This window comes from Amblyomma americanum, chromosome 11, assembly GCF_052857255.1.
Source record: "Amblyomma americanum isolate KBUSLIRL-KWMA chromosome 11, ASM5285725v1, whole genome shotgun sequence".
NCBI classification, from domain to species: Eukaryota; Metazoa; Arthropoda; class Arachnida; order Ixodida; family Ixodidae; genus Amblyomma; species Amblyomma americanum.
The window spans coordinates 71,232,039-71,244,499 of NC_135507.1; the positions used below are offsets into that span (position 1 = coordinate 71,232,039).

The 12,461-nt window shown below is 44.0% G+C and overlaps 1 protein-coding gene across 1 annotated transcript; it reads right to left on the minus strand.

Moving 5' to 3' along the window:
- Nucleotides 1–6,057: 6,057 nt before the first annotated feature.
- On the minus strand, nt 6,058–12,458 carry LOC144111479 (uncharacterized). Its single transcript, XM_077644792.1, has 7 exons — nt 12,160–12,458; nt 11,820–11,994; nt 10,092–10,206; nt 8,118–8,171; nt 7,760–7,813; nt 7,389–7,457; nt 6,058–6,399 (listed from the first exon to the last, which is right to left on the minus strand). Exons 2-7 carry the CDS (start codon nt 11,914–11,916, stop codon nt 6,330–6,332), a joined length of 459 nt encoding a protein of 152 aa, XP_077500918.1. The 5' UTR covers nt 11,917–11,994; nt 12,160–12,458; the 3' UTR covers nt 6,058–6,329.
- Nucleotides 12,459–12,461: the final 3 nt, after the last annotated feature.

Genomic DNA, 12,461 nt, shown 5'->3' on the forward strand with positions numbered 1-12,461 from the left:
CGTTTGTGGGCCGTTAAGCCACGGAGGAAGGAAACCATATACGTATCAATGAAGATAGCGTAGTACCGCCCCGTTGACACGAGGCAGGAATCAGAAGGCCCTCGCTATCCAAGCCGCATGACAAAAAACGTGCAGGAAGTCACGTGGTTTTGCAAGGCCTACTGGGATTTGTTGGCCGATGGTGCAGCCAATAGCAGCGTTGGGCGCAGCGGCGTCGTCTGCTTCACGCATCACCCATGTCGGCAGACCGGTCGAGTAGAGTTGGAAATTCGCATTTTTATTCAATCGTTGTGGTCCGCGGGAGGCACAAAGTTCCAGAGGCCTGTAGTCGGTGCTGGTCTTTATTGCTGTGCGCTTAGTTCATTCAGGATGCCGTCTTGACGAAAGCGGTTGTTTTGGAAGCCCGCGACAGCTTTCTCTGAAAAGGCTTGGCTTGGCGCTATTCTCTTTCGGCTTTGTGCGGTTGCGTCCCTCAACGCTGCTAGCCTTGTTCCAAGGAGAAATTGACAGTGCCGACGGCTCATAAAGCGATAGACGACGGTGACACGCTGGTTTATGGCTACAGCAGCGCGGGAAGAAAAAGTGCGAGTCGGCGCTTAATTGTTTTGTGTGTGAATACGTGTTCTGCGTGTTCCTTCATTTTTGTGTATATTTCCCGCGCTGTTTTAACCACGAATAAATACAAACTCGTCCAGACAGTGTCCTTGTAAGCATACCCGTTGCGTCTACATTCCCCTATGCATGACGTTCACAACTGGTGGCGACCGATATGCGTGGGCCGCGGTGTGCTCACCGAAGCGTGCAGTGCCAAGGAAGCCGCGCCGCATGCGATGGTATCCGTCAGCAAAGCGATACGCGAAGCAGTCTGAAGCGTACCATATGTTTACTGTACGCTGTGCGAGCGATATGTCAACTGCGTGCAAGTTTTCTCCGATATGGACCCAGTGGATCGACCGACCCGCGCTGTTGTCTCGATCGAGTGCTGTTGTGCGAGCGTAAGGACACATAGCCGGGTTTAGGAGGCGCAGTGTTAGGTTTAAAACATTTGCGCTTAAGGGTGGTGAAGTGTAAGGCCATGCCTCTGTAAGATTGAGTGTACCTCGCAACTTACCGTTTACCGAGATGCCGAGTCGACCCTCGCGACCACCTCGCCGAGTTGCACTTTCTTGCATTCAGCTGATTAAACGGATTAATGAAGTCCAAAATTTGTATTTTATTGGACAATCAAAATATGAGCTTTAAAAAGGTTTGATACAGCATAACACTTATTACAAAACATAGCTTGCTACCTGAAGCAAGCAAAATCTTTTCACAAAAGTGATAACACATGGAAGGAGAACACACATAAAAAAGGATTTAACAAAAAAGACCAGAAGAAGAAATGCACAACTGAATTAGATCACTTTGCAACCATGAACCATTCGAACAGAGAGAGTAAAACATATATAGGAAGGCAGTAAATGGGGGCTTTGAGACAGAAAAATATTTGTGGACCTATCTTGCCAAATTGTGTGAAAGCTTTCATTTCTCGGTAGTTGTTTCTGCATCACGAAGTTGATAAAATTTAAGCGATGCAAATGCAAAGTAATTGGAGCACTGCATGGAAGTGACTTGAAAAATTGGTAACAGCTAGTGGAAAAAGTGAATCATTTTCCTCCCTTCTGCTTCATGTATTCCTTTCTGTAATATATGTAAAGAAAGAGAGCACCCTGCTGACACTGTTTCTATTGTTGCATTGTTGTATTTGACTCTTATCTGCCTAGCCTGAAACAGTATAGAAATAGCATAGTTTTCTGTCCAATTTTCTGTTCTGTTTGTTGTGTACTATGTGGTACTTGTGTGCACATGCTGTTTTATATTTGTCAAAACCACGAGCCAACCAACATAGTCTGCACATAAGTCGGGCATTTGAGCTGTGCACAACTAAGGCATGATGACAGCTAAAGAATGTTTAATATAATGTACAAATTGCAGCTGGTAGAATGATAAGGTTGTCCTCTGTATGCATGAAAATACCAAGTGCATGTGGAAAAGTGTTTTCATCATTTAAGAAAATGAATTTGTTGCAAAACTTATATGCTAGTGCTTACTCTGTTGCTGCGTGCAGTGGGATGATCACCCCCTTTTGACACTATTACTTTGAAAGGCCAAAATCACCTTCAGTTGTGTTGAATATCTAGAACTAAAACTGTAAGTATGGTACACTAATTACTCTCTTCATTATTCTGGCTTCTATAGTATGAAAAACATGCACTCCATATTTTTTACAAAATACGAGATACTTCAGTCACCCTGTACCCTAAAGGACAGTAGTGCAGGCACGCTGTAAAGAAAGCTCTGGGAGACTGCTAACTGCAGCCCCTATTCTTGAACATCAGTGACCAATAGTACATGTCCATCTGTGAATCTACAGCATATAGATTCATGAACAAGAACTAGCATTTGCGCTCTGGACATGTACTGATTTTACTTAACTGACTTCTTTTTTAAAATGTGCGTATTGTTCATTTACCACAAAAGACGAAAATCTGATTTTAGGAAGCAGGTAATTTCTGGTTGATTCAGTAGCAATCAAGCTAAATCAAAACCCTGATTACTCCTGAAAAAACTGACAGTGACTGCCATCAAGTATGAGCCTAAGTCGGTGGCGTACATGACGCATTCACATTAAAAAGCTATTCTTTTCAATACTCAGTATGACAGGTTGTAATGTACTCTAAACTGTGAGCGGCCGTTTGAATAGAATTTTATTCTGACAAAGTCAGACATGAAAGTCTGTTACATGTAAGATTCTTATTCAGCTCATATTGCGGCAGCAAGCTGCAGTGTCAACATGAAGCATGGGACCCCTATGGGCTGGTTGCATTCATACTCTACGGTAAATTAAGACATGTGCTGACGAAAACCAAGTCTGATTTTTGAAGTCTCACTGCAGCATCAGTCACTGCCCCTTGAATTGAGTTATTTTTTTAAACATCTGCCGGACCTGAGCAGTGTGCAGGCTCTCGGTTGCCTGCTTGCCAACATGAAACAAGCGCATGTTGATGTAATTTTCTGCAACACTTCTGACAAGGTGTATGTAATGATTGTCGAGTGGAGAGTTGTCGAACATGTGCTCATGAAGTTCATTGAAGAGCTCTCTACCGTGGAATGCGTAAAGAACCTTGTGGAGAAGATCAGTGAGTAGTGTTCTTGATGCCAATTTGTTCAGGCGCACTGCCGTCCTGATCACCGCCTCTGATTTTTGACAGATCTTCAGTACACTTTCTGATGGGTATTTCAGCCCTCCTCTGCTTTTCCTCTTAATTAGTGAGTAAATGTTTCCTCGTTCTGTTGTGAGTAGTGCACTTGTGCAGTGCTCACAAGTCAGCTTTGCAGCCAATTTATGAGCTACATAACCTGCCATGTAAGCCACAATTTGGCCTCCACATTCACTGATGTAGCCTGGAGCTATGATGTAGTCATGGTCTGCAGCTGTTACCTGAGACTGCTGAACAGCATCACTGTCTAGAAGTTGCCTCCTTGGTGCAGATATATTCAAGACCTGAGAAGAAATAACTGTTGCACTGCTGCATGACAATATGGGGATGCTGTCCAGGCTCAGACAGTTGCCTGTTGATACATCAGCCAGTTCACTTTGAACAATCACTTTTTTGAAGGCAGCACGAAACTGCTGTGTAGTAGGGTTGTCATTATGCCCGCCATGTGCTCGAATCAGGCCAAAAAACAGTTCCAAATGATCCTGGCAAATTTTGTGGGCCGGAATGTACTTCAGCACTCGTTTTTCAGTGACAAGAAAATGAAAAAGACTAATCAGGCTTTGCATGCAGATGATAAAACCTAAGAAACCTGTCTTTCGGTTTGTTTCAATCATTCGTCTTCCATTTGCAGACTCCTTCAAGGAAGAGAGGTAATGGGTTGTGGTTTTGAACGTGCCTTCGAAAGCTTCAATGTTCTTTTCATTTATAGGTTTCTTCCAACCTTTCTGATATGGGCTTCTAGAATTTAGGGCATCAAATGTCTCATTAATTTTCAACAAAAAATTCTCTGTTGCCTGTGTGCCAGAAAAACCTTCCAGGTCAAGTTCCCTGCACTCGGCTAGTGCTGTCGCAACAGAAGTGCTCATTACTTGGGCAGCAGGTCTAACTTTCATGGGCTGCCGCTGCCACTCAATATGAGCTCTGCGCAACTTGTTAGCCAAATGTAGGCCTTCTTTCTGCTGCACAGTATGCAGCCACTCAATATGCTCCCATGACACTGTCCTTCCTTGGTGGTCAATAGAGTACCTCTTGTGTGCCAGTGCATTCCTCACAAGTTTTAGCATATGGCAGGGATCCAAAAAAGCTGCCACTGGTTCCTGGGTAGCTGGGTGTCGAAAGGTTGTTTTTAGGTCTCCCACATGTTGGAAATCACACCCAAGCTCTTGCAACATAGCCAGATTTGCGGGCGCCCCGTCACAAGTGAGTGAAGCAACCATAGCTCCAGCATCATGTGCCTTATGAAGGCACTGGGTGACAAGGTTAGCCCTCTGTGTTCCAATTAGGCCATCAACTAGGAAGTATCCAAGGGGCAACTTCCATCGCCCATTAATAGCCACAGCCATTATAACGAATGCAGCCTTTGCTTGTGGCAAAGAGTCGCTGTCAATGCCACTGCCAAAGTCAACAAACCCTTCAAAGTTGCGTTTGTTCCACTGGATGCTTTGCTGAATAGCCATTTCATCAACCATGAGGCTGCAAACTGTTCGGTGCCCCTTGCTTGCTGTTTCAGCACACTTCATTTTTAGTGCATTGAAAGCTTCTGTTGGAAGTCCTGCCTGGCCATCAACAGTCTCATACCATTTTCGCAGAGTTCTGGGATGTGGGAGGCACGTGTCAAAAACTTTCCTGACATACAGATAGGCTCGTGGGGAATAGAAATTTAAAGTTAAGGCAAAAGTTCTCAGTTCAGGGGAGTACTGCTTTGGAGTGCCAATTCCACCATGCTTTCCGACTTGTCTTTCAAGTAGGTGCTTATTTACTTTACCCAGGCCATCTAAAACAGACACTTGCTCTGTCAGGAGGATATTCTCCGTAGTTAAAGCTGACAGAACAGATTTTAGTTCCGCATTTTTCTTTTGCAGTCTCCGCCTTGTTTGCTGCAGCCTTTTTATGCTTTTTCTTGACTGAGCATGCATTGCAGAAAACCATGCAGCCCTTGCTCTCAAGTAAGCTTTTTCGGGTGTGTCCTCCTATGAAGAGATAGAAAATGCAATGCATCATTAGAACAATGCACACCCAAGCCTTGCATACCACAGTTACAACAGTGTGCACATATAAAACACAAAGCACTCTGAATGTTCCATTAAAAGAAGAATGAAGGAGCTCAGTTAATCTTCTCGTCCTACTTTAATATCAAAGTGTTTCACCTCTGATGGAAATGCTCAGCATGCCATCACTCACAACGCACAGAAAATTCACTTGATCATCTTTTTCTCGCACATTGTACCAGAGCAACAGATCATTTGCCCTGTCACATATTTTACCAGCACCTCACCTCGCATCAAGCCGGTAATGCCTACAAGGGTAACCCTGTTTTTGTCCAGATGGAAAAGTACAAAAATTCACCTGTAACCTTAATGATGAAAGAATGCAATGATTTACCTTCCAGGATTGCCATGATAACAGAGTCTTTTGTTATTTCAGTCAGGATCACTTTCTTATATGGATTCCTCACACTTTCAGTAACAAAATTTGATTTCTCAGATGACTAATTCGCACCTGCTGTTTATTTTTTCTTTGTGAATTTTCGTAAGAATATTTACTTGGCAATGATGTTTCTCGACTTGCACCTGAGTGCCGTACCTACGCTGCTTTTTTTGTTTTCGAAACAATTTCGTTCCGCTTTGAGTCCCCCCCATCTCCCCCTATGTAATGCCCCTAGTGGACCCTTAGGGTACTTGAATAGATCAATAAATGAAACTGTGACTCACCGATTCTCCTCTGGTAGATGGAGAGGTGTCCAAGAAGAAGATTCCATAATGTGCTCCTCAGCTTGATATGCAGGCCACTCACACACTTAAAAATTCATTGGTTTATTGATTCATCATTGCATACAATATACCATGCAGATCAGTTAGTAGATATTAGTAAAAATTGCCACGGCGAAATCAAGCTAAGTCCGTTCACACAGTCTGGGTGCCTGCACATGCTGTGTTAAAGATTATGCTAATAATGCATGCTGTGGATGGGCCACTCACGCTATCAAATACGCTTTTGGCATATGCACAAGCATTTGACATTCATGGTGTTGAATTCTGCTTCAGAAATAGGCACATTTGACAGGTCCATTTACCATTGCTGGCCTCCTCCTTTGTGGCGTCCCAACAAAAGCTGGGGCGGTTGGCAAAGTCGGAAGTTCCTGCATAAGATAAACTGTTTAGTAATGCAGCCCACCTTAGAATGCCTGTTGCCCTGTTCTCCTCCGCCATGCATCAAGGCATAAGAAGGAAAGCAGGACATGAGGCTAATCACAAAATTACTCGGCATGCCCACTACTGGGCCACGCAACAGCTTCAGTGCATATGTACTCAATGCCTTTCGATGTCACTGCAAAAGAAAAACGCTCGCACATTGTTAAACTCATATCACCTAGCATGTTAAGGTAATGTTATATGTCTACACATTTTATTTTTATTATACACTCAAAGTGTTGCAGAAATAAAGCAGGGTTAATAGCACAACTGTGTAGAAGCGTGAATACATACAGCTTTAAAAATTATTGCATTAAATTTTGTGTCGTGCAATCTCCTTTTCTGAATGCCCACTGGAACTGACGTTAAAGAGGTTGGCATGTACCCATATAAGAAGTATTTCATGAAAACTTATACAAGGAACAACTGAAAAAGAAGAAAACATGACAGTACAAATTTTTCATGTAGCACGCATGCCAGTTTGCACCGAATACTTTCTACATAGCTGTCAATGACCTTGTCCAAAATCAGTAAAACCAGTTTGGAATAACGTGAGAAAATTTTGTAGAAAAGATATCACTGACCTGGTGGAGTATGTCTTGCATAGCCAAATTTTTCTTGATACTGACAGATTATTTGTAGTGGAACTCTGACGAGATGACTATATTTATTTGTGTAACGAACATAAGCAATGAAGGCACATGAAAGAATATTGTGGCAGTTACTAATGTGCTTATGTGGTTCCACAAAAAGGTACCATCCTATATGAAGGATCTTTGCAGAACCTACTGCACTCTGCTACTGTCTCCGGTAAGCACGGGGCCTGACAAACAACTGCAGGTTCTACTGCACTTTACATTGCAGAATTGCAACGACATCCTACCTCATGCAGTGAATAAACCTGGATGGAAACCACACAGGACGATATGAAACTTACTGGTGTAAGTTGAAAGGCTTGAGATGGCCCTGGCTGAATGTCCAGCATTGTGGCCACATCCATAGATGCCTGTAAAAAAATTTTGTTCAGGAGAAATGTGTGTGTACCGAGACATAACAAGCGTTCAGTTTTAAGCACCTAGTGAAAAGTGGAGAAGCATCACACTACTAGACCGTTTTGAGTTATGTCTGAAGGAATAAAGATATGACTGGTGTGCTGAGGTGGCTTGGTCAAAACTTCCTCTGAGCCTGCGCCAGGAAGCTTTCTTTTACATAAAAATTCACCCGTTTCGTGACTCGTGCTGCGAGATAAACTCAGACACTGTCAATCTTCTAGCTGTTGCTGTCACAAAATGGTATATCGTAACATACCTGTTGTGATGGGCCTGGTAAAGTTTCCTGGCTTTCAGTGACATCCATAGGTGCCTGTGAAAAAAAATTTTATTCTTGAGAAATGTGCTTCTACCAAAGCATAAGATGTATTCAGTTCTAAGCAACTACTGAAAAATAGAAAAGCATCACACTGCTAGGCTGTGTTTTCAGTTCTGTCAAAAGGATTATAAAAAAATGACTAATGTGTTGAGGCGATTCAGAGAAAACTTCCTCTGAGCCAGTGCCAGGATGCATTCTGTTACAGAAATCTGTTTTTGGTCGCTCGTGCTGCGACATAAACGCAGACACTGTTGTTCTTCGAATTGATGCAGTCACAAAATGGCATATTGTAAAATACCTGTTGTGATGGGCCTGCCAAAGTCTCCTGGCTTTCAGCGACATCCATAGGTGCCTGTAAAAAAAAATTTATTCTGGAGGAATGCCATCATCGTCATCATCAGCCTGACTACGCCCACTGAAGGGTGAAGGCCTCTCCCATGTCTCCAATTAACCCAGTCCTTTGCCAGCTGCGGCCATTGCATTCCCGCAAACTCCTTAATCTCACCCGCCCACCTAACTTCCTGCCGCCCCCTGCTATGCTTGCCTTCTCTTGGAATCCACTCTGTTACCCTTAAGGACCAGCGGTTATCTTGCCTTTGCATTACGTGCCCTGCCCAAGCCCACTTCTTCCTCTTGATTTCAACTAGGATGTCATTAACCCACGTTTGTTCCCTCATCCACTCTGCCTACTTCTGGTTTCTTAACGTTACACCTGTCATTTTCCTATCCATAGCTCACTGTGTTGTCCTTAACTTAAGCTGAACCCTCTTTATTATTTATTAGCCTCCACATTTCTGCCCCATAGATGAGTACCGGTAAGATACAGCTGTCGTAGGCTTTTCTCTTGAGGGATAACGGTAAACTGCCATTCATGATCTGAGAGAACCTGCCATATGCGCTCCACCCATTCTTATTCTTCTAGTTATTTCCCTTTCATGATCTGTATTAGCGGTCACTACCTGCCCTAAGTAGGCATATTCTCTTACTACTTCCAGCACCTCGCTACCAATTGCGAACTGCTGTTTCTACTTTGGTTTTCTGCATATTATTTTTTAGCCCCACCATTCTGCTCTGCCTGTCTAACTCATTGATCATACTTTGCAGTTCTTGTCCTGAGTGGCTTAGCAAGGCAATGTCATCAGCGAATCGCAAATTACTCAGGTATTCTCCATTAATTCTTATCCCCCAAAGTTCCCATTTCAGGCCGCGGAATACCTCCTGTAAACAGGCAGTGAATAGCATTGGCGAGATCGTGTCTCCCTGCCTGACACCCTTCCTTATTGGAATTTTATTGCTGACTATATGGAGGACTATGGTAGGTGTGCAATCGTTATAAATATCTTCCAATATTTTCACATAACACTCTTCCACACGCTGATTCTGCAGTGCCTGCATGACAGTTGAGGTTTCCACTGAGTTAAATGCTTTCTCGTAATCAATGAAGGCCATATATAGGGGTCGGTTATAATCTGTGCATTCCTCTATCACTCACTGATAGCGTGAACATGATCTATTGTTGAGTATCTTTTACGAAAGCCTGCCTAATTATTTGGTTGATTAAAGCCTAAGGTTGTCCTGACTATTAGCGATTACCTTAGCAAATACTTAGCAGGCAATGAACAGTAAGCTGATCGGTCTGTAATTCTTCAAGTCCTTGACGTCTCCTTTATAAAGATAACGTTAGCATTCTTCCAAGCTCCTGGTACTCTCGAGGTCACAAGGCATTGCATATATAGGATGGCTAGTTCTACTAGCACAATCTCCCCTCCCTCCTTCAACAAATCTGCTGTTACCTGATCCTCACCAGCTGCTTTCCCGCTTTTCATTCCTACTAAGGCTTCCGTTACTTCCTCTTCTCTTACTGCTACGGGATGTCCCATTGCTGTGCGCTGCGGCTTCCTCCATTAACGTTCTGATTGCATTGGCTACTGCATAGATTTGTGTCTCCTTGGCTATTTGATATCTTATCCATATTGCTAATGATATTGCCCTCTTTGTCTGTTAACGCATACATCATGTGCCAAGCATACAAGGTGTTCAGCTTTAAGCAGCTAGTGAAAGATGGAGGTGGAGCATCACACTTTAAGACTGTTTTGAGTGCTGTCTGAAGGGTTAAGAAATATGATGACTAGTGTGTCATGGGATTCGGATAAATCTTCTGGTGAGCCCGTGCCAGGAAGCAGTGTTTGTAGCTCCTACTCCAACATATACACAGCCACTGTAATGCTTTGAATAGCTGTAGTAGTCACAAAACAGCGCTGTTTGAAAATACCTGTTGCAGTGGACGCTGGAGATGTGTGACTTTGTGTTAGTGCTTGCTGGGCGCCATGCTGAGCAGTGGCAGCAACAGCTGTGCCATCGCCTGGCTGCTGTGAAAGGGGTTCCTGCTGTAAATGAATAATGAGGTGCATCACATGCTCGCAGTGGAATGCCAGCCTTAGCTGAAAAGATGCATGTAATTCAACAGACAGATGTACCAATCTGAGACTGTCAATATGGAACACAGCCAGTGGGCGAGAGTGCACCCATTTCTTAAGAAAGCAACAGCAGAGAAATGCATTGTTAGTACAGCAGGTCTACCATATTTTCGAGAAGGGAGAGTGGGATGTCTCTCCTCAGGCTCACCCAGCTATACCCCATGAAGTGTGTATGGTATGTGTATGAGGAATTATATATGCAGAACTGCCGTATCTGTATAATAAGGGAGCTAATTATACTCATTGGCATCCACCCAAGCGCAGCTATGCGGCTAAAGGAAAGCTATAAATTGTTTCCACAGAAACTTCGCAAAAGAAAACGGGATTCCCCTAAACATTTGGCCAAGCTTTCTGCCTGTGTTTTGTCTTTTTTTCTTTGTCTCATGCTTCCCTTTTTCCGTACCGTATTTACTCGCGTAATTTGCGCCCGCACATAGATTGTGCACCCCAAAAAGTTTCAAACTTTTAACCCGATAAAAAAAAAAAACTACTCGCACATTTTGCGCACTATGCTGAGCCAGACCACCAGCATGTACGCGGGTGCGAACTGTGCCGTTTACCGGGCTTGCTCGCGCTGGCGGTCGCTGTCCCGGACGAACAGTTGCGCGCGCGCCCGAATCCAAAACTCTACCGTACCGTTTGCTATACAGTTTGCCGCTAGTCAGTCCTAGTCAGTCGGGCCACACGCAAGGGCCCCGTTTTATTGCCCGTTATCTCCTCCCACGGCTGACTTCGCGATTGAATCTTTGCGCGTTTATTGCTTTGAGCTAAGCACGTGCCGTCATGTCATGGAAGGGGGGGGGGGGGGGGGGGGACGTGTCAACCTTGTTGCCGTGGGGCGAGGGGTGCCAACATTTTTTTTTAGGACGTGTTCGGATAACTCGCTTGCGCGTAAATTGCGCACCCTCTTTTTGGAGCCCTAATTAAAGAAAAAAACGTGCGCAAATCACGCGAGCAAATACGTACGGTGCTCTATGCCTTATGGAACTTCTTTGTGATTTCCTTTGTAAACGAACTATAGTTTTAAGGAATTACAGTGCTCTCTCAGTGACACTTCCCAGGTGCTATGGCCGAGATTACAACAAAAAATGCACCGCCTACTGCTAGGCGCAAACATTTGCACACTACAAGTAATAATTAAATAGAAATGATGCCCCGAGGAAAACTGTGGTGTGCTCGATGCTCTCTTTTTTTTTTTTCTTCTAATGATGGAGTGCGTAAGCTAATAAATAAATAAATTATGTACAGTAAGCAGAATTTCACCAGAGCCATATATAAACCGCAGCCAGTTTAGGAGTATAATGACACAATTACTTTTTATCAGTGCGGGAGTACTGTAGCCGCGCTACTCGATCATAACGTCTAGCTAAAGCCATTTATTCACAAATCGTTCTATTTCTTGCACGAACACCTAAAACATCATATTGAACGCATGCTTATGCAGTCAAGTTATAATAAAGCACCTTCTCAATAAGATCATTTCTTTCCAATCTCTTGAGAATGTATAGAAGGTGGTTCCTCACCTGAAGGGGGATGGCATCCGCACGTATACGAACTACGAGCGGCGACATCCGATCGAAGTGCTCGGGCAGGAAATGTTTTGAACATACGCAGGTCCATTTTGCTGGCTCCCAGTCTCTTTGGCCTGGTCTAACGGCCTCAGACCACTGTCTCCTTCGCTCTGGATCTTTCGGAAACCTGTTTGAAAACAATACTATTCACTGCACTCGGACAAAGAGCCACCAATAAGGCCGGGGCGGTACGAATACCACGTTCACGCCGTGTCGTGCGTTATGTTTTGCGAGCATGCATTTTACTCATTACGCAGTCAATTAAATACGAAAAAAAATGCAGTATACTTACGTGTGGAAAGTGACGCCCGGTTCTTGTCCTGGCGTGCGCGACCGACACCCAGGAACGCAGCAGCTGGGCATCGCAGCGTCTTTGTTGTCAATGGGAGCACAATTCTCACTTTCCGCCGTATCTGACAGCTGCCGACAGCCTGGCGCGGCGCGAAAGTGGATTTTAAGAGGTTAGAAGTAACCAAGCGAAGGTTATCTGATTGGTGGCTAAAAGCAAGACAGGAGTAAAATTTCACAAGACATGGCTAGGTGGCTTGAGCCACCGCCCGATGTAAAGGGTTCAGCTGTATCCATCCATCCATC

Bases quoted from the DNA above. Each gene is read 5' to 3' on its own strand.
- LOC144111479 (XM_077644792.1), bottom strand. From the start codon at position 11,916: ATGGACCTGCGTATGTTCAAAACATTTCCTGCCCGAGCACTTCGATCG. The intron at 7,814-8,117 runs GTATTTTACAAT...TTTTTTTCACAG, and splicing joins TGGCAGGCCCATCACAACAG to GCACCTATGGATGTCACTGA. The intron at 7,458-7,759 runs GTATGTTACGAT...ATTTTTTTACAG, and splicing joins TACCAGGCCCATCACAACAG to GCATCTATGGATGTGGCCAC.